The sequence below is a fragment of the Tetrao urogallus genome, assembly GCF_951394365.1.
Source record: "Tetrao urogallus genome assembly, chromosome: 14".
NCBI classification, from domain to species: Eukaryota; Metazoa; Chordata; class Aves; order Galliformes; family Phasianidae; genus Tetrao; species Tetrao urogallus.
Genome location: NC_136827.1, coordinates 17245070 through 17266679, shown reverse-complemented (window position 1 = coordinate 17266679; position 21610 = coordinate 17245070). Strand labels below are relative to the sequence as shown.

Sequence of the window (21610 nt, the reverse complement as noted above, 5' to 3'; positions counted from 1 at the left end):
TCTAAAGTCTCTATAGCTATAATTATGTGTGATACAAGTATTTTGCACAAACGCACCTAGAGCCATTCAGCAGTAAGCCAGCCCTCTAAAATACTGATAAATACACATGTGGACTTGCTGCTCTGGGGCTGGGTTTTTGCCTTTCTGGGCACTGCCTTGGTGGCTTAAGGAAAACTAAACAGGATCAGGTTGGGTAATAAAACACTTGGAAGCAGTTCCTGGGCCTTGGAGTGTTGCTGCTGGCAGCCCCTGGAACTGCTCCTGTTGCTCCTACAGCCTCCTTCAGCCTGGGGCTGGGAGGAACGTCCCATGAGAGCCTTCATCCCGCAGTGCAGCATGCAGCCCAGGTGCTGTGAGGAGCTGGGTTCACCCTCACTGCAGCTTGACACCCTCATTGCAGCTTGGGAGCAGCTTGACAGCACCGATTAGAGCTGTTGCTGTAAGTAGTGCCCTGTTTTCGGTTGTCTCTCCCTCCACATTTTGGATGAGGGAATAGCATCAAAGCAGGGACGCCCTGTGCCAGGAGCTCTGGGATCTGTCCCAGAATGGCCTCCTGCTCTTAACCAAAACAGCCCTTCCACTCGGTGCCTTTCCCCTTCGCTGCCCCCAGCTGTTCACATGCAGTGGCAGAGCCTTTCCTTCCCCCAGCAGCTAGATGGATGCTCAGTGGTTGCCATCACCCAGCGGGTTGGGAGCACTGTGTGAAGTCTCAGCACCACACAACGGGCTGCACAGCATTGCAGTGTTCTTCTGTGCAGTGCTGCCTCGGTGCTGTTTGTCCTGGCAGGGGGAATGGTGTTCTGAGCAGGGGCTGGTAGGAGCGCTGCGTGGCTGCTGCGTGTGTAAATCACTGTTACGGCTGGCCTGGGGCGCTGTGCGGTTCTGTTCACCTCTGGACGTGTCTGGAGGGGGCAGTTGTTCCTGGCTGTAGAGCTGCTGAGGTTTCTGGATTATTTTTAAGGGGATGAGAGGAACCTTCGGCAAAGCGCTGGTGTTTGCTCTGGGCTGTGCAGTGACACTGAGGGCGGCCTGTTCTCTGCCTGCACTGCCCCCTGTACCTGAGAGCAGCGGGCAAAGGATGCAGTGCTGCTGGAAATCCCTTTCTGCTGCTTAAAGAGAAAGGGTCTGAGAGAGCCAAGCCTGTGGGATAACAGACAGTTGTCAGTCTCTCTGTTCCAAAGGCTCCTTTGCTGGGGCTGCTCTAGGGCCGTGGTGAGTTTTGGGTCACCAATGAAGCTAGTTCCACAGGTTTGGAACGTGATTAATGATGGATGTGACGTTACAGCAGTTTTGGATCCGATGTTCATTGTGTCAGATGGGCACGGGTGGTCTCAACACCAGTGGCGAGCACGTGAGCCGGAGCCCCATCCTGTAGGAAGGTGACATTTGCTGCTCGGATCCCCGTGGGCACAGCTGTGGCCCCGAGGAGATCGCAGCACGCAGCGCCGTTCCGCTGTGCCCGTCCTCCCGTCCCGCTTCATCCCCGTTCCCTGCGCGAGCAGCCGCTCCGTGTCACCACCCTCCGGGGTCCCCGAGCTCCACACCACCCCCAGGAGGGGCAGATGGGTGCGGGGCTGCGGGCACTACCTGTCAGTTGGCGGAGACGCTGCTGTAGCTCTTCCTGACGGGGAAGGTCAGCGGCGCTGACAGCTCCAGCGATGCCGCCCGCGGGTGCAGCGCTCTGCGGGGATGCAGGGGGCTGCTGCCCAGGCGCGGGGAGGGCAGCGCGGGCGGCTCGGGGCTCCCGTCGGGCGGCGGGGGTTCAGCCGCGAGCGCCGACTCGGTGCTGCTGCGGGGCAGGCGCGGGGAGGGCTGCGGGCCGTGCCGCTTGGGCGGCGGGCTGTGGTTCTGGAACCGCACCGTCTTCACCTGCTGCGAGGAGAGCATCGCGTCACCGCGAGGGGCGGCGTGGCGCCCGCCTCGAGCACCGGGAGCCCCAAGCACCGCTCTGTCAACCACGGACCTATTGGGGGCCCCGGGGAGGGAGAGCTGTCATGGGGGCGAGGGCAGGAAAGCGTTCCTTTTGTCCTGCTTTGCAGCGAGCAGCCCAGCGCGGGGCTCGGCACCCAGCTCTGGTGTTTGCTCTTTCAGCACCCGAGAGATAAGGAGAAATGACGTCTCTGAAAGAGCAGTCAGGTGGGAGCAAGCTGCCCAGGGAGTGGAGCAGTCACTGACACTGGTGGTGTTCCAGAACTGTGGAGATATGGCACGGGGGGATGTGGTTGGAGGTTGGTGGCTCCCCTCGTGGTTTGGGGGTTAGTTTGGGGGTTTGCAAGCCGTTCTATGGTCCGCAGGCATGGTGGGGGTGGGTTGGGGTAGGACTTGCAGATATCAGAGGTCTTTTCCAGACTTAATGGTTCTGTGATTTATGGGGACTTCAGTGAGGGGGCCTGATATAAGACCTCAGAAAGCCTCAAAGTTTGATCACTGCCACTGAACCAATGAACACCGGCCCCTTCTGAAGGACACCCTGCAGCACTTGGCCTTTCTGAAGGGCTTAATTTGAACAGCAGAGTCAGCAGCACCAATATCTGACAGCTTAAGGCAGGCACCAACCCCAGTAGCCCCCATCGGCCCGTGGGCAGCACTCTGTACCTTGTCACTGCTGTTACGGGAGGTGTCCGGCTTCACCAGGATGGATGGCGGGGCCGATGCGGGCGGCCGGGGCACCGACTCACTCTTTGCCAGAGGCTCCGTGGTGTCCAGGATCACCGAACTGCAGACAGATGGAGTCCTGCTTTCCCCTCCTCTGACCACGAGTGCTGGCAGGGCTTCGTGGGAGAAGTTGGGCCTCGCACCCATCTCGGCTGTGCCGGCAGCGGGGCTGCTGTGCGGTGAGCTGCCAGCATGTGGGTACGGCTGCAGCCCGGCCGTGGGAACGCGGCGGAGGGAGCTGGCAGCCTGCAGCCCTGCCTGCCCCGGCCTCTGCAGGGACCCATCTGGGGGTGAGAAAAGGGGAGAGCAGGGCAGAGTGGTTAGCGGGGTCCCAGCGGGAAGGCGTGGGGCAGTTGCGTGCAGTGGGGGGCAGACAGCCCTGCAGGACGTACTCCCAGCACTGCCCGGCCCTGCGTGGTCCTGCATGGAGCCTCCCGAGGTGCCATGGGGGAAGCAGCACCCCACAGGCCTGGCGTTCCCCATCCTGTGCCGTTGTGCTTTTGGCCGAGCACATCTGTAAGTTTGCACCCAAGCCCTCCCCCACGGTTTGCTGCCATTGGTTGCTCTGCACTGGCTGCTCCATCTGGCAGCTGCTTTCCAGGCTGCAGCACTGGAAGTCGCACACTTAATTTCCTTGTCAGTGCCTCGCTGTTTACAAGATTGATTTTTTAATAAGAGCCACCACAGGTGCGTGGGGTTCTCTACAGCAAAACAGCTTTGAAGTCTAAAGCCTCCAACAGTGGCTCTTGCAAATGAGCCAGGTCCCAGCCAGCATGGCTGTCCATTTGCACCCCAACCTGGGCAGCGTGCTGTGGCTGCTCAAACACATTCAGAAAGCTGTTCCAAGGCAGTGTACCTTTCCACCTGCAGCCTATTCATGACTTCGTGCATCTTGGATATTTCCATGCTGTAAAACTTTGCTCCTGAAATAGAATTATTCTATTCTCTTGCTCATCCTTCCTATGCTTATTTCTAATTTTACTCTATTCTCTTTGAGTTATCAGGATATGAGAAGTATTCAGGATATGAGCTCACCAGCACTCCTACAATGGCACTGCTGAGTTTTACCCTTCTGTTCTGAGCTTCTCTCTTGATAACTCCTGATAATACCTTAATTTAACCTTCTGTAAACGCCTGTGCACGCGGAGCTCTCAGGGTCCTCTGTGACAACCCCTAAACCTCTCTTCGGAGGACCAAAACCAACGCAGCTCCCGGTGCTGTTTGCACAACCAGGGCTCGCAGTTCCCCTTAGCAGCACGTTGGCAGCACCTCGGGCATCCCTGCACGCATCCCAAGCACGGCGCACCGCCCGTAGGGCTGCACCGCCCGTATCCCAGCGCCCACCCGCACTCACTCTTCCTGGTGCAGCCGCGGCCGCGCCGCAGCGCCGTGTGCCCCAGCGGCAGCGCTGCCTTCAGCGCTCGGCTCTGGCGCTGCGCGCTCTCGGAGGCGCTGCCCTGGGAGGACACCGACGAGGCCGACAGCGTCCACGAGGCGTACAGCGCGGGCAGCTTCGAGTCGGGCACGCTCGGCTTCCTGTTGGCGAAGGAGCAGAACGTCAGCTGGTGGTGGAGGAACGCGGCGCTGTGCGCATTGGAGCTCAGCGCCGTCAAGTCCTCCGCTGCAGCGCCGGCTCCGGTCCCGGCGAGGTGGGGTCCGCGCGGACGCCTCCCTGCAGGGCTGGGCGCTGCTGCTCCAAATAATTCAGTGCGAGTCCAGGGTGAGGTTTCCTGACGGCTCCCCCACGCTCCCTGTGCAGACGCTGTGCACTGTGAGCCCGTGGCCGAGTCTCTGCCCAACCTGGGTGTATTTCGGGGAAACTGAGGGCACGGGCAATTTTTTTCTCTCCTAAAGTAAGCGTATATTTTAATGATTGCTCTTCCTAATGCATTCACTCAGTTATACCCATGGCTTCCAGCATCTGAACGCCTGCTCTAAAGCAGTGACATCACCGTGGTGGCAAGAAGGCTGCGTCCTACAGTTCCCCATCCCTCTGCTTTGGTTCCATGCAAGGAAAATCAGACCTGAGGAGGGGAGCAAAGGAACTGCTGGGGAAGATGCCGGCCCTGCCCCTGGCCAGCGAGGCGCCCTGCAGGCAGCCGTTGTGGTGCTGCCCCAGGACGTGAACCCCTTCACCCTTCTGCAGCTTCTGCTCATCAGGGCCGTGCTCCACATACGGGTGGAGAGGCATGCAGCTGTGGAGACACGGGGATGTGGGGGGGCCTTGTCCTTGTGCCCAGTGCCTGCAGCTCTGCCTGTGGCGTGGGGCTGTATGCTGTGGGCACTGCATGCACAAGAGTCCCCCTGCAGCCCTGCACAGCTCATGGGGTGCTGCTGTTACTGCAGAGATGACTCACAGTGAAGAGCCTGCCTGCAGGGTTTGACCAGAGGGGATATGAATAAAAGAAGGGCCAACAGGACTGAAGAAAAGTAGATCTTGTCACAGCATCTTTCTCAGAAGCAGTAGGCAACCAGCCAAGGGCAATGAGCAAGAAGAATGCTGCTGTGCCATCCTACCACATAGGTACCCAGTGGCATAGGGCATGGAGGACTAAAGAGCACCTGGCCTAAGGTAAAACACCACAAGGAGTGCAGATGTGTGCTCTGCCTGGGCAGTAGCAACAGGAACGGTCAGAATTTGTCTCAAATCTTTCCAGTACTGTACCTAAATTCCTGCCATACCCCTTCAACAACCTTCAGGGTCAGCTGCCCCAGCAGTCTGTGCAGCTCCTGCTCAGAAAGGCAGACACCCATGCACGGCCCCAGCCCCAGGCACACAGCCCTGCACCCCAATGCCCCTCCTGCAGGCAGGAGCCCAGGGAGCAACTGGGCTGGGAAGAGGCATGGATGCAGTGCGGAGTGCTGTGTGACCCCCAGCACGATTCACACTACGTACATGTTGGCTGAGAGGTGATGCTGCAGGTGGGGCAGAGTGACGATGGCTGCCGAGTGCCTCAGTGATCCTGGAGCAGGATAGTAGGATGCGCTGACCTACCAAGAGGAAACAGAATGCAGTGTGTTAATGTGAAGAGGGGCTTATTTTAGCCACGGGAGAAACCATTGAAATCGCTGGACGGGCCTCTCCCATGCTTCCAAAAAGACGAAAAAGAGATACAGAACCTCACTGAGTTGCAGATGGATCCAGCAAATGAGGCGCAAGGTCATTTAACGAGCACAGAATTTTCTAGGGAAGATGGACCCTGCTCTTGGTCTTGAAAGCAAAACTTTCAAAAGCAAAACAATTGACTCTGAACTCCCTGAGCTGTCCTGGCTGGTTGCTCTGTGTGCCCAGCAGAGCAGCACAGGATGAGCGGCACCAGGACAGCACAGTCCATCCTGCAGCACCGCGCTGTGCTGCTGCTGGAGTTAGAAATGGAGAGAAAAAGGGAAAGAAAGGGAAACGATTTGTCTGCTTAGAAGACAGTGCTCCGGGAACAGCACAGGGACCCAGTGTGAGGCACCTGTTTTAGAATCAAGTTACAGTCAGTGCTTCTCACTGGCACTTAGGAAAGTAGGGTTCACAGCCTACAAAGCAGGACAGTAACCACGTTTCGGGCAGGAGACAGTAAAGCATCATAGGCTGGCACTGCTCATACCTTGATGTGCCTGGAAGCACAGCCCTTCCAGACCTTCCAGCATCCTTCTGCCTCTGCTCCACACCGCTCCCACAGCCCTTGCACCCCTCCTGGAACTGCTGCCTCTTCTGTTATGTTTCTGGGCTCCCACCCCCAACATCTCCCACCCCCCAGCACCACCCCAGTGCTGTGGCTGTGCCTCACTGGGCACTGTGCTCACACACTGACTGATGCACAGCACACAGACCCCTGTGTGTCCTCAAAGAAAAATGGTTGTTCAGAAGGAAGGAAACCTGAACAGGCAGCACATCAACGCATCTGTGCTGCTACTTACGCTGTTGACAATAGCTCACACCGAGACACTTTTGGTAAAATTATATTGGGGTCATGAGACACAGTACCATTTCAATTGAATTATGGTTCTATTGTAGGGCTTCATTTCCACTCACATAAAAGAGGGCCTAATATCCAGGGCTGTTTGCAGGCTAATGCTAAGCACAAAATGCCTGCTGGGTTTTATTGTGCGGACACCGAAGTGCCAGGGGCTGGCTTATTGCTTTATAAAATGTTGGAGCAGCCTTCAGTGTGAAAGATGCCACATAAATCTAAACAGAACCTTTTTCCTCCCATTGCAGATGATCTGTGAAGATCCTCTATTGAGATCTTCAGATGGAGCACGAAGCAGCAACGAGGCTCTTTGCCTCTTTGCCCCTGCACCCAGCAGAGGATGCGCTCTCAGGGTCAGCCTGCACCCCTGGGTGGCTGCGGGCAGGAGGGCTGCCCAGGGACTGCCAGTGTGCAGGAGCCATCAGTCTGGAAGCAGAGAGCTGCAGCAGCAGTGGATTCGGGATAGGGCAGCAACCCCAACTTCCAGGAGGGCTGACACCGCTGCTTGGAAGCAGCAGGAGGTGGGGCACTGCTCCTGCAAGTGCTCTCACACTGTTGCGTTTGTCCTTCGTGCAGAAGCCTGCCCTGCAGCGGCCTCCAAGGAGAGCCCAGCAGACGGGTTCTCCCAAAGTAGGGGCTTCAGTCAGGCTTTTATGCTGGGGCTCAGGACGATGGCACGGCCCACGGGCCCCCAGCCTCCTTCTGCCCCAACAGGGCCACCCAGAGCAGGTGCCCAGGGCCACGTCGAGGGGCTTTGGAGATCTCTGAGGAGGGAACTCCAGTCCCTTACTTTCTATGGGTTCCCTGGGCTCTAAGAACCGACCTTCCCTGTTCACAAGTGTCCCCAGCAGCCCGCTGAGCCATAATCCCCCAGGCGCTCTCGGTCCAACCATCTCATGCCCTCCATCTGGCCGCCCGCCCCACGCCGCCCCGCAGCAGCCTCACCTGGGCGGGGGTCCCACGGGCCGCATCCTCACTGCCGGCAGCGGCCACGCTGGGGTTGCTGGAGCTGATGAGCACCGGGGAGCTGATGCGCAGCGCGGGGCGGTCGGCAGGGGCGTGCACCATGCGGTTCAGCGTGTTGAGGGCCGTGGTGATGGAGAAGGGCCGCAGGCTCTTGCGCCGCGCGTCGGGCGCCTTGTGCAGCTCCCGGCCCTGCGCCTTCGGGGAGGCCACGCTCAGCGGTGCGCAGCGGAGCGGGGTGGGCCAGGAGCCTTTGCTGCTTTGCAGGAGCTGCCGTGCTGTCGTGTTCGGCTGCAAGAGACACAGGGAAGGCCCAGGGGCTGCTGCGGGTCCTCCTCAGCAGCACGGCCGCAGGCAGGACGCAGGCGGCTTCGTGGGCATCTGTGGAACACGGGGCTCGAGTGCTTCCCTGCCGTGCTTTCAGCAACAAGTTCTGAACACCGAATTATCAGCGCAGGGCTGGCAGCCAAATTGAAACTGGTTTGGAAAACACACGGCTCACACAGCCGGGAGCTGCCACCGAGCCCCCATTGCCTGCGGCTTCCGAGCAAGGCTGGAGCCCGCTGTGCCCCTGCAGCCCATGGCACTGGAAGCGCTCGTGGGAAGGGCCCAGCCCTGAGCTTACAGAGGCAACGTTCAAGCAGTGTTTCTTGGAAACTGCTGATCACTACAGCATTAATACAAAGGGCATGTGGTGACAGTGTTTTTCACCAGGATGACTGCCAGAGGAATTAATCATGATTTACTGCTGACATGAACAAATTGCAAAACTTGGAGATTCTCACCCACTCATGTGAGGCAATGCGCCCGGCTGGGGATGAATGGCAGCGGCTGGCGTGGGGCAGGGAGCTGCTGCTCAGTGCTGTCATTCTGCTGCACGGATTATTTGTTCATTTCCTTCCTCACTTCTTACAGCGAGGTTTAAAAAGAATCGTGTGTGCACATGCACAAATACAGGCTGGTCATAGCGTCATTTCTCTGTGCAATTAAACCGCAGCCAGAGCCCAACTTCTCTGCCTTCTCTAAGAGCAGAGGGCCCATTAAAGGGCACGGATGGGAGCATCAAAGCCAGGAAAGCCCCATGCCTCTCAGAGCAGACACATCGCTGCTCCTCTTTGGTTAATTCCTAACTCCTCGGTGGCTCTGCGTGGCCCTGCCTGGCTCATTTCTGTTAACGTCAGGCTTAAATGAGTTAAAACAATTTAATTAAATGAAAAGATGTTTTACCAAATATATTAGAGCTTCAAACAGGACGTTCTACTGCTGCCCTTTTATAAAACAGCCACAAAGATGTGTTTGCTGTAATTATGGTGATTATAAGTGTTAATTCTGTTTCGAGGAATTCTTGTTGGTGCCACACTCCCACTCTGCAGCTGCACCACAGGAGCACAATTTGTGTCCGGAGCGCAGCTGTGAGGGCTCTGCCTGCTGCCCATGCTCTGCCCCCTCCTTCCCCACACTGCAGTCCCATGCCAGGGCTGTACCCACCTCCACAAACAGCACGGGGAAGATGCCCACTTTGTCGCCCAGCTTGCCCTCGGCCCAGTTGCCGTCGACTCTGCTGATGACGGTGATGATGTCTCCCTGCGAGGCAGAGCGCTGTTAGCGGGCGGCTCGCCCCACATTTCACAATGCTGCACCTCAGTGCTGCTCCCTTGCCAACCCTCTGCTCTTTTTGGTGTGTCCTTGTTCCCAAACACAAGTCCTTGCTCAGCACAATGCTCAAGCGTGGGTTTTGTGTAAGGGTGCAAGCGTGGCTGAATGTGGACATGGGCACGAGCCTGGCAAAGGGGATGGGAGACACAGAGGTGCTGTCTGGGGGCTCCCACCTTGGGGAAACGTCTCTGCAATCACCATGCCCAGAATGAATAACAAAGATGGCATTTTAGCTCCAAACCAAGCAAGAGGTCAGTGTGAGTGGTGGGCAGTTGGTGTCACGCTGCTACAACCCTCAGCCCATTACTTCAGGAGCTGAAATTGCCCCTGCTATTGCAATGCAGGTTTTGGAAGTACGATGGCGGGGGTGGGTGGCAGGTGGGGCAACAGGCAGGGGCTCTTCCCAGCATGGAGATGCTGCCAGATCAGGGACACTGCAGGGCTGCAGGCAGCCACAGGAAGGTGGAAGATTTTTGGAGGTCTGCATAACAGCCAGCTCTGCTTCTGAAGAATGAGCTCGAGCTGTGCTGCACAGCAGGCAGGTGCAACCAGAGCACTGGAGCAGGCATCCCAGAGAGGTTTTGGTGCTCCTACGTGCAGTGCTGCTCTGCACTGCTTCTCCTCTGGCTCCTCTTTTTAGTCAGGAGGCACAGGGAACTCCGGGATCTTTGGCTTCTTGCCCTGCATGCACCCCACATTCAGCCCTGACCCGCTGCAGCCCACACCTGCCCTGTGCCTCTGCTTCCTGCTGGCCGGAGTGCAGGAGCATCTGTGCTGTGCTGGGAGGGATGGTGGCTTCTGCAGGGACACTGCTGCCTACAGGCATTGCTCTCTGCTGTGCTCTGCACTGCCTCACCTCCTTCTGACAGCACAGTGACAGTTGGCTGCTAGGAGGTGCAGTTGCCCTGAAAGCCATATCCTCCAGCTGAGAGCAAACACGAGCTCTGCAGACTTTGGGGAATGAAAGGAAATACAGGAAAAGTTCAGGTCCTGCTCTGCAGCGTGTGCCTCCAGCAGGCTGCCTGAATGTGTGTAGGCTGTGAAAGAGAAGCGTTCTCAGACCTGCAAGCAGTTTTCTTTGATATATCAGTGGGTATCTTTTTAGGCTCTTTCAGTGATCTGGTGGGAGAGCAAACTGCCACCAGCAGCTGCTGCTCATCAACTCCATCAGTCAAACCGGGGCCTGAAATGGCTGCTCAGGGTCACACTGTGCTCTCCCAGGATGCTCTCATTCTGAGTCCGCGCACCCCCCCGGGGGAAGCCGGCTTTATCACTGCTGTCAGTGTCTGTAAACCTTCCTGGCTCTCAGCGCAGAGCTGCTATGGCGCTGAATGCGATGCCATCTAAAGAAGAGCACCGGCCCGGCCCGTAGCGCGCAGCCCCCGCAGGGCGGTGTTACCTTGTGGAATGACAGGCAGTCGTTGTTCTCACTCCTATCCCTGCTCCTCAGGTCGAAGTTGTAAAGAGCCCTGCAGAGAGGCGGCGGCAGCGGCAGCTGTTTGATGACCTGCACGGAGCTGGCTGGGAAGACCCCGCTGACGCCGTTCAGCTCCCCCAGGTACCAGTTCTGGTCCAGCTGCCGCAGCAGCACGATGACGTCCCCCTTGTTGAAGCGCAGCTCGCCGGGGTTGTGGCCCCGGTACGAGAACAGCGCTTTGGCTCGCGGCACCTGCGGGACGAGGAACGGCACAGAGCTCAGCCGGCAGCGGCGCTCATGCAGGCACAGCTCGGCAAGAATTTGTCATTACTGGGAAAAGGCAGAGGGATAACAAGGCTGCGACCAACTGCCCCCATCCTTTCTTGATGTCTTTTTCTAATGAAATCGAGCTCCAAAATACTTCTTCTAAATGTGTATCCAGATGAAAAGCAGGCTGAACTTGTCTGAGAGTATTAAGGAACAATTCATGCCTTAATGTAGCCATCCCAAGGGATCCTACTGCCTGCTGCAAGCTCCCTTCTAATAAAATCTCCCTGGAATGAATTTGGGTGTTTCTGTTCTGGTGTGGCTGGAGGTGACAACAGCTGTGCAGCTCCCAGCAGCTGCCACCATCAGTGCCCAACAGCACAGGGCTGGGGAAGAGCCCTTAAGATTTTGGTGCTCAGTCTGGGTTACAGGAAGAGAAGCTTCTTAATGTTACTATTGTCATAGTACGATATGAGAAAGAAGAGAAATGCCAGAATCAGCAGATGCGAGGGACCTTTAGCATCCTGACTGTCATCGAAATAAAGTGCATTTAAAATAACAGCCTCCCTGACCTTTATCCGCACCAGAAAACTCAATTTAACACAACAGGCAGCAGACCGTTGCTCTGAATGAAGGCAGGCCCACCCTGGCCACAGTGCTGGGGGGGTCTGGCAGCTGAGCTGCAGCAGGTGCCCATCCTGCAGTGTGTCTGTGCTCTGCTGAGCAATCCGAGACGTGCCTTTGGAAATCAGCAAACTGGAAGGCTTGCTTTTAGTGCTGTGGAGGAATGATGGAGATCCTTGAGCACAGTGCTGAGTCCCACAGCAGCACATCCTAAAACAACAGAGCAGCCCCTGTTCGTGCTTTCAGTGCTTTGTAATGTTGCTGTGTCGCGGCGGGAGTTATCTCCTCCGCCGAAAAGCAGAAAAAGGAATTGCGATGGCAATTAATTTACATTCAAATAGCTCCTTTCATCCGGCCGGATCCCGAAGAGCCCCGAACACCGCGCTGTCACAAAGGAGACGGGAAGGGCTCGTCCGTAGCACGGAGCGTGGCAGCTCAGCAGAGCTGTGCTGCGCCTATGGATGGAGCTGCCTTCCATGGGGTGCTGCTAGGATGGCAGCACTCAGAGCTGGGGTACCAGCATCCTCCCTGGGCATCGGTCACATAACTCTGCTACTTTAGCACAGGCTGTATTTGGACACTGACGTCCCATCGTGTGTCAGGTGAGCTCCATCTGGGCTCACATCAGCTCCCCAGAATGGTCCCCACACCACCTGCCCAGCCTGGACCCCTGGGAGAGCAAGAAGGGGGGGAGAAAAACACAGCACTGGTTTGTTTGGGGTGACCAAAGAAGTGCAGGAAAGGATTGCAGTCCGGGGAAGAAAACATCTTCCAGTGCTCCCAAATGCTGACAGGAGGAGAAAGGAACCAGGAGGAGAAACATTTCATGTGCTGCATTTTCTTCAAAGCATTTGGAACAGGAAGCAATTAGTTTAATGTTTTGTTCTAATTGACTCGTCTTGTCTGTTAATTTGCAGTAATAGTAAACACATGCACTTGGCTTAGTAACACTGAAAGTGCATCGGTGAAAAAAAGGGAAATCATAACAACCAAATTCAGGAAAGCTTCGCTCAGCCATCCCCACTCAGTGCCTGGGCTGGAAGTCAAGAAGCAGCAGTGCTGCCCGAGGAAACACCCTGCAAAGGCATGGCAGTGCACGGCCCTGTGCAGCACAGGGAGCAGGGGCTCACACAGCACGGGGCAGCCCAGGACACAGCACAGGTAGCACTTGTGTTAGGAGCAAAACAAAAGGACCCATGCAAACTGTGGGAGCAGGCGTGTAGAGGAGGAACACAAATGTCCGGGGATGATGAGAGAGTGGCTGCACAGCAAAGTAAGGCCAAACATAAAAGGAACCGAGAACAAGTTATGGAAATGTATTGAAAATAAGAGAAACTCTGAAATGAAATGCAAACCTGTTACTACAGGGAGAAGTCAAACAAGCGACGGTGCTGAGAAGTCTGGAATGTTCTTCCTTCAGCAGGAGGAAGGACAATCGGACCCTCTACAAAATTAGTTTTAATCAGACAGAAATGTGGGCCAGAACAGTGCTGAGCGGGATGGGATGGGGATGTCTGTGCAGAACTCAGCCCTGGGGGGTGAGGAAGGGGTCATCGCGCCCCGAACAATTCCTGCTCCTCTGCAAGAGCTCCTGGAAGGCAGAACTGCTCCCAGAGGATGGGAACTTGTTGCAGAACTTGTGGATGCAGACATCTGATTGTCAGTGTTAGTGCTTCTGTGCTTCTTTAGCATCCCAAAACTATGCAGAATTTTGGTCTGCTGGGGGACACCCACAGCAGGAGCCGCGCAGCACCTCCCTGCCCTCTGTGCTGTGGGTGACTGCTCCCACCCGATGGAGTTGAGGCTGAGAAGGGAGAGAGAACTGTTTAATTATTTTCGGCATTTGGCATCAGCTGCGCCAGGCAGCCATCCAACACGTCTGAGTCTCCCTCCATAGCAAACAAAGACACAAATTGAATACATGCATGCGAGTGTAAGGGAGCGATTGAAAGCATCTCCTCATAGCTGGGAGAAATGTGCGCTGTAATTATCTTCAATGGGCTCGTTATAAACTCCTCGCTACTGACAGCGGGTGAACGTGAGCACAGCCTCACAGCACCGAGATATCAAGAGGAACGTGTGCATCGGGGTCCAGCTGCGTGCCGGCAGAGCCGATGCACGCCCCGCGCCCGGCGCCGGCAGGGTGGGCGCTGCCTGCGGAGCCGCCGCCGCATCCGGGCCGTGCAGCGATATTCCCATAGCACCCAGCAGCCTCGTCGAGAGGTTTATTTCTAGGACAGCGCCAATCTTTGTCAGGAAGAAATCCAGCCCTGGGCATCTTCCAGTTTCGTTGCTCCCCCGCTGCGATCTCCGGGACGGCGGCTCGTCGTGCAGCCGTCCGGTTCCGCAGGGCTGCACGCAGCGCCTCGCGCCGCTCCCGGCCCGTTCTGTGCAGGCGGAGCTGCGCTGCGCGGGGGCCGATCGCCATCAGCGCCGCGTCCCAACCGCGGCGGCCTTCGCGGGAGCCTCCAGCGAGGCGCTGCCCGCCCTCGGTGCGACGGACGAGCCCTGCCCGTCTCCTTTGTGACAGCGCGGTGTTCGGGGCTCTTCGGGATCCGGCCGGATGAAAGGAGCTATTTGAATGTAAATTAATTGCCATCGCAATTCTGTTTTTCTGCTATTCGGCGGAGGAGATAATTCCCGCCTCGTCACGGAACAAAGCCATCCGTAGCAAACCCGTCGCTCCCATCTCCTCGGGTAATTACGTCTGACGGCTCAGACGGCTGTGGTTTCTGAGTTCCCCTCCCAGGTCTGCTCCCACCCGCCAGGTGCCAGCAGCCGCTCCCAGCCAGCGCCAGGCCGGGTCTGCGTTCCTGTGGGGCAGGAGAGGCTGCAAGCATAGGGCTGTGAGTGTGGGGGGCTGCAAGCACAAGCCCGAGGCACAGCCAGGGTGGGAACACGGCCCACAGCTCTGAAACCGAAGGGCGAGTGGGGATGTGAGGAGGGGGCACAGAGAAGCCTGCTCACACGAGGGGCAGCGGAGTGGGGAGAGCAGCCGTGTCCTGCAGGCCCACAGCCCTCGGGATCAAACCCCTTCTGAACGGTGCCTGCTGTTGATGTGGCTTCAGGCTGCAGGGAGGAATGGGAAATAGGGACAGCGATGTCGGGAGGCATAGAGCAGCCCTTATCGAGGGCTCTGCAGCAGTTTGTGACTCAGAGCCACCGCTCCCGGCCCTGGGGCTCTGTGGAGCTGCCACAGCAGCTGTGGCAGAGGACAAGGCCATATTAGGCTTCACCTGGCTGATATAAAGCCACAAGAGAGGTTTGAGGTGAGCAGAGCCGGTGCCAAGATGCAACAATGCAGGCATTCCACCTGCGCCTGGCCTTGTCTCAGAGCTGTGCTCCTCGGTGCAGACAGAGCTGGCAGCGATGTGGGGCTGAGGGCTGAGCTGGGACCCACAGCTGGAGCAGGGCCAGGGCTCCGCTCTGTCTTTGGGGTCCCCCCCCCCCTGCTGTACGTGGCCGCTCTCAGCTGGCTGTCGGTGCTGCACTCAGCACGCTGCGATGGCGGCTGCGCTGCGCGCCACGGCTTTCAGCCGCATGGAAAACAAATGTGTCAGCCCTCGGCGTGCCCCAGCACGATGTGCTGCTGTGGGACCACGTGGCCCCGCCGTGCCTGCCTGCCATGTGGGGAGGAACCCCAGCACTGCTGCTCTCCACTTCCCACCCGTGCGTGTCCCCGTTGGCTGCAGTGCTGTCCGCTGTGCCCTTCGGGCCGTGGCGGGGCAGGGCTGTGCAGCAGTGCCAGAGCTGTAGAGGGGCTGAGGCGGTGGCTCACGAGGCTGCAGGAAGCCGATGTCTCCGTGCCGAGTCCTTGCCGCTCATTAAACCTGCCAGTGCTCTGCACTTTGCTTTTGCCCTGCAATGGCAGCTTTGCTTTCATGTTATTTCAGCAAAGTGCTCGCTTAAGGATGGTGCATCTCTCCATTCCTCTGTGACCTCTGCCTAGCAGATGTTGTGATGGTAAGTTTTCAGCTATCTGTGATGTGTGATGCGCTGCCCTTGGCTGACCCGTGGGCCAGGCCTGCAACAATCACTGCCCACACGCCCTTGGTTGCACTTGCTGTAGCCCAGGCCTGCAGCCAGATGAAGGAGCTGCTCTCCTCCTCCTGTGCTTCCACTTCCAAAAGGAGTCTGACTGCCTCTGAAACCAAGGTATGCATGATCCCAGCAGATGTGGTTTCCCAGCAGGCAAGGCTTGCTCTCTCTTCCCTGCAAAACCATTCAGAACTTCTGGGTTCCCAGTTGTTCTGAACCCAAAGGAAAACCTCATAAGGGATCTGATTTCCACAAGAAAGATATTTGTCTCTCAGAAATAGTGCCCAAGCTGGAACTGGCATTGGTAGAAGAGGGGTCTTCCCCAGGCCAGGAATGGAAAGCTAGGAAAAGGAATGGAAAGATCAATGGCTCGATCACCCACTTTCCGGTCACCAGGAAAAAGTTTTCATATAAATTTGTCATCACTCAGTTGTACGGTGCCTCGCACAGTGCGCTCCTGAGGCTAAGTGGAGTTTGAGTACCTGAAAATTAGTAACAGCAGAGCAAATCGCTGCACTGAGGGACAAGCACTGCAGATTCCCCTGTGAGGAGAGCAGAGAAGAGGTAAAGCAGAGTGAGAGAAGGCTCAACCCGAAGCACGGCGCTGGTGTTCTCACTGCCTCGAGCCGTGCTCCTCTTGGACACTGCTGAGCTTCGCCTGGCAAAGCCAGTGTGAGCGTGCCTGTCGCAGTGCCCGTGCCAGGGAGTGCAGCACAGCCCATCCAGGTGCTGAGCTGCCTGTGCCCGAGTGGCAGCCAGGTGACGGCGGGCAGCGGCGGTGAAGAGCCTCAGACTTTCAGCCTCCTCGCTGACCACGGCGCTTAGAGGTGAACGCGCTACCCTGCAGAAATCCTGCTGTTCTATTCCTGACTCGCCATCTGAGTCTGACTCATTGCCTTGGTAACAAATTAAAACACTTTCATGTATTTGCAGCTCAGCACCTCATTTTGTGGAACCAGGGAAACTGGCTCCTGCCGCTGTCCCGGTGCCCTGCACGGAGCGGCCCAGGAGCGCCCGGCCCCGCTGTGCCTGGCTGCTGGAGGCACGCAGTGCTGCGTGGGCTCTGCATGGGGAACCCGGCACCCTGCCTGCCCCGTGGCTCCACGGTGCTGTTCTGCCTGTGGCTGCCGCTGCCCAGGACAGATGGATGCCCCGGTGCCACGCTGTGTGTAGCTCCAGCTCTGCTCCACGGCCGCAGCTGAGCACAGTGCTGTTGAATGCAGCTCTCTGGGGTATGCATTGTTGGGTGATGGATACTGATGTGGCTGACCTCTACTATGGACACAAGAAGCTAAAACCACGTGCAGAGGAGGAAAAACCATGCAATGGTGAACAGGGCAAAGACTGACACTTGGGTCACCCTGACGGGAGCAGTGGAAGTGAACTGGGGCAAATCTCTCCTCCCAGAGCATTGCCAGACCCCACGCTTAGCAAAGTGCAGCCCTGCACTGTGCAGGTGGAAATGGCCTGGGGCGGGCTGGCCCTGCATGGAGCTGGGCTTCCCCCCGCAGCTCAGTGCCTGGCACAACAGCTTTATGACAGCATGGTGACCGGCTCTCCTCTTCCAGGAGGTTTTGCAGTTGGGTCAGAAATGTGTTTGCCCCTGCTGGGTGCAGCCACGAGGGTGGCTCTGAGTGAGGTTTCACCAAGATCCAGCAATCCAAATCCTGTCTGTCAAATTCAGAAAGGAGCTGGAGATGTTTCTGGAGGAGCAGAAAATACCGAGCGCGGGCTCTATATATAGTGCCCATGTGAAGGTGGCAACGTTGGAGTGCGATGTATTTTTATCCTGGAGAGCTGTTATCTGCCCATCTCCCACGACGTGCAGGAGGGGCGGCTGCAGTGCGCGGTTCCTGCAGGGAGCAGCTGAAGGTGAGGCAGTACGGCGTGCTGTTCTGGCCAGCTGCAGGGCTCAGAGCCCTTGCCTTGCCTTGGCCCCCACTTGTCGCTGCCCTGCGTGGGCACCAGCTGGGGGTGCTGCACTGCAGAATGCAGCCTCCTGCTGCCCACGTGTCCGGGCTGGGGCCGGGTAGAGGGATGCTTTGGTGCAGCAAGAATCGCATCCTGCACATGGTAGGGGCGGCTCCGAGGAGTTCAAAGGATTCGGTGTCAATTATTTGTGCGTTCACCTCCTAGCAAATGCTTTCATTCCTGAGTTCCAGACGGTTTATTACGTGGAGATCCTGAAAATCCAAAGTCTTGTCCTCAACACAGACGGTGAAGTCCCGGGGCCCAGGCAGACCTCCCTGGGCTGCCTCCTGGGCAGCACCCTGCAGCACTGCCACCTGCAGCAGCTGGGCTGGGCATGGCACGGTGAGAGGGGAACTGATGGGTGGTAAGAGAGAGCTTGGGATGGGCTGCAGCTGGAACTCCTGGCTCCTTGCAGCTCCTGGCTGCAGCCTGTGTTCTGTGCTCCCAGCAATCTTGCAGCTCTGCTGGGGCTGCTGGTAATTTTGCACGCCAAGAGGTGCGGATCTTTGGTTTGCTTTGGGGATTTAGTTGGTGTTTTTATCATGCAACAAGCTGGCAAGAAAGCATCTCTGGGAGGCGAAACTTCACTCGAACTTGTGATTTCTCAGCTCCGCGGAGTAAAGGAAGTTTATTTATAGGTGGTCTTTTCTGTAAAACAAAATGTGTCCTCTATCCTGCCTTGATGGTGCACAAGGCTGCAGCGCAGCACGGCGCTAGATTTATTTGCTCTGTGGCATGAAGTGGTGCTCATCCCAATGGCAATCAGCAGTCTGCAGGTGGGGTGGTGCTTCTTTGGATACCCCACCACCTCCCAGCACACGGAGAGCTGCACCGGGGAGCAGCAGGAGAGCGGCAGTGGAGGAGCAGGATGCAGAGAGCTGTTCTCTGGGCTCCCCAAATAGAGCAAGCGTTTGTTTGGGGGCGGCTGTCCCGTGGGAGCCCAGCCTCAGTGCTGGAAGCCCTGCGGCAATCCCAGCACTCCCTGGGCAACTGCTGGATGGCTGCGGCCAACCCAGACGGTTCCTTTTGGGAACACACACACCCCGTGGGGATGGGGACACCATATGCTGCCCATGAGGTGGTGGGGACAGCCACGTTCCTGGGGTCTGAGCACAGTGCCACAGGGGCTGACATCAGAGTGCTCGGGAGCTGCCTGAGTGTGGGACGGCTGGCTTCACTGCTGATAGTGAGTGCTTTTGCCCCCTCTTTGGGATTTTGGTAATGGGGTCATTCCAGGAGTGTTAGCACAGCCTTGAGGATGCTGGAGGAAAAGTAAATCAGCTCAGTTCAAACTTTTTCGTAGAAGAAGTCTAAAAATAATCGTGAGCCCAGATTTCTGTTTTGGAAGAGCAGTGCTTGTTAAATAATGGTGACAATAATAATAGTAAAAGTAGTAGTAATCGCAGCATTATGGACTTCTGCCGCCTTAGCCAAGGCCACAGAGAGATGCTGACTCCGGACTGAGCACAGGGTCCTCGGCTCTCCGGGCTGCCACTGTTTGGTGGCCCTGGCAGTTGGCTCAGGGTTGGACCATGGCAATGCCACCCTGCTGTGTGCTGCCCCGAGCTGCGAGAGACAGCTGGGAACGCTTGGCAGCCAGCAGGGAGCTGCCATAGAGCAACACCCACAGCTGTCCCTGAGCATCCTGAGCACCGGTAAAGGAATGGGAAAGGGGTGAGAGGAAAGCTGCAACCTGTGTGCTGCACCCCTTGTGGCGAGCTGCCCTCCAACTGAGGTGGGTGCTGTGCTGTGCATTTCAGGGCCGTGCTGGATGTTTCCCTGCAGGAAGCCCCGGGCCAAGAGCTCAGGAGGTTGGCTTGGAGCCGGGACGACCCTCTGGTGGCACTGAGGCCCCTGGCTGTGCACATCCCTGCTGCACAGAGCTCACAGCCAAGCAGCAGCATGGGGCCTCTGTGGCACAGCAGCGACAGATCTGCTGTGGGTCTGCCGTGTCTGCAGGGCTGAGGGGTGCCCTGGGCTATCAGAGACATGGCACAGAGTGGTGCAGGTGGATGAAAAGGAAATTCAGAAATATAACCCCAAATTCAGGCAGAGGTAGGCTCCCTTCATAGGTCTCATGCCACGTCCTAATTATTTCCAAAAAGCTTTTGTACTGTTAGAGAAAATGACAGGAACAGCTTGCAGCTTTAAAATTGTCTGAGGAAAGCTTCCCTAGATGAAAGTAGAGTTCACTGAATCTCAAGGTGTTTTGCTAGGGACTCAAATGTCCCTTTACCTTCCTCTTTGATTCTGAGGAAACTGAGGTGCCTCTCTCCATCTCTGATAGTTACTGCCCTGCAGTGATTGATCTGATGGCTATCACACCCAGTGAGTTGCCTGAAAGTTAAAGCATCAGAAACGCCCCCTTAAAGTCAGGAGGGACCTGAAAGCTCCAGAGAAAAGCAGCAAAGTTTGTGTAAAGAGGAAGGCAATCTGCATTTGTCTGAGCCGGGGGCTCAGCGCAGTTACTGCTACGATGAGCTCCAAACAGAAATATCGCAAGGAAAACAGCGGCCGGATTTGCAAACAAAAGAACAATCTCTCTTACTCCAAACATCCGTGCAGCATTGCTGCCACGGCAGTTTGGCACCCCGGCACGCAGGGACAGAGCTGTGTGCTCACACAGCGACGAGCGCGGGCGCTGCTTACCCCATCCGTGAGGCTCCTGGGGGCGGTGGGCGGCCGGTGCTGGGCGAGCTGCAGACCCCGCGGGGCCCTGCGGATGCAGGCGGGGGAGGACAGGAGCCCTGAGCGCTGCACGGAGCCAAAGCGGGGCGCATTCTGCCCGTACCTGACACCATCCAGCAGGCGGATGAGCAGCAGGTTGGCCGGCAGCTGCTCGATGCCGCAGAGGACGAGCGTCCTGCACTCGGGGCACCGGAGCTCCTTCTGGGACTTGAGGATCCTCTGCAGACAGGGCTTGCAGAACGTGTGCTGGCACGGCAGCACCTTGGCCGTGGCGTCGAGCTTTTCGAAGCACACCGGGCACTCCAGCAGGTCGAGCAGAGCCAGGTCGTCCATCGTCGGCACCGAGCTGCCGTCACGGCCGTGCCGGAGACGCCCGCATGACACGGGCACGGGCGTCGGGCTGAGGCAGGCACCCTGCGCGGAGGGGTGGAGGAATCAGAGCGGAGCTCGGCTGCTGGAGCCTGTACCGCATCCCACCTACATGGCAAGGCAGCGCCTCACGAGCCCGTTTGCAAATGCCTACTTTGCACTCCCATCCAAGCTGTGGTGAGTCAGTGCTGATTCAGGAGCGAGGGGGCCGTGCCCAGCAGCCCCGCGTGGCACCGCGCGGTGGGGCAGGGCGCGCACCGTGCCGGCAGCACCCCGAGGAGCTCCGGCCCTGCGCTGCTCTGCGGGCGCCTGGCGGCGCGGCACGGTGCGGGCGCAGCCCGATAAGATCAGCCCGAGCTGTTTACTCCCGGCTCCGGCTCCAAGCGGCCCCTCGCACACCCATGCACCGCCTCGCTCCCAAGATCGGTCCTAATTAAGCTCTCTGCCTACCGGTTTTGACAGCAGCTCTATAAAAAGCCCTCCGAACACAACTACGATCCCGTTTTACCTTGGAGGGACGTGGGGAAACTCTGTGCCGACGTCCTCACCCGCCAGGTTGCCTCAGCTCCCGCAGCTCAGCGAGATTATTCCTCCCACAGCACAAAGTCACTCAACCCGTTCGGCTCCTTCGGGGCTGCGCTGGCTGCGCTCGGGCGGGCGGCTCTGGGCTCAAGTCACAGCTTGTGGGAGAGCAGCAGCTCCCGTGTGCTGGCCAGGTGAGAGCAGTGCCGCCTGTGCCGAAACCTCCCCTGGTGATGGTGTGTGAATACGGAGGTTTGGGGGTGTGAGCTTCTCACTGCTGGGGCTCTCCCTGCCTCGGTCATGGGGTGCCCATGGCCACAAACCCCCTCACACACAGCTGGGCCAGGGCTGGGCACCGGCAGCGCTGCTCCCAGGCTCTGAGCTGCGGATGCTTGAGCAAGCCCGGGGTGCTGCTGGGGATGGCAGAACCCGGCCTTGCTCTGCCTGAGCAACGCGGCTCTGTGTCCCAACATGAGTC

At 57.7% G+C, this 21610-nt stretch overlaps 1 protein-coding gene across 1 annotated transcript; it reads right to left on the bottom strand.

Annotated features, from left to right (window-relative positions):
- Positions 1-1590: 1590 nt before the first annotated feature.
- SH3RF2 (SH3 domain containing ring finger 2) lies at positions 1591-20574 on the bottom strand (the record flags this gene model as incomplete). The annotated part of the gene is made up of 9 exons (XM_079542190.1): positions 1591-1872; positions 2596-2939; positions 4010-4191; positions 4680-4850; positions 5552-5646; positions 7563-7871; positions 9069-9164; positions 10636-10905; positions 20203-20574. The coding sequence occupies 9 exons, from the start codon at positions 20572-20574 to the stop codon at positions 1591-1593; spliced, it is 2121 nt and encodes a 706-aa protein (XP_079398316.1).
- Positions 20575-21610: the final 1036 nt, after the last annotated feature.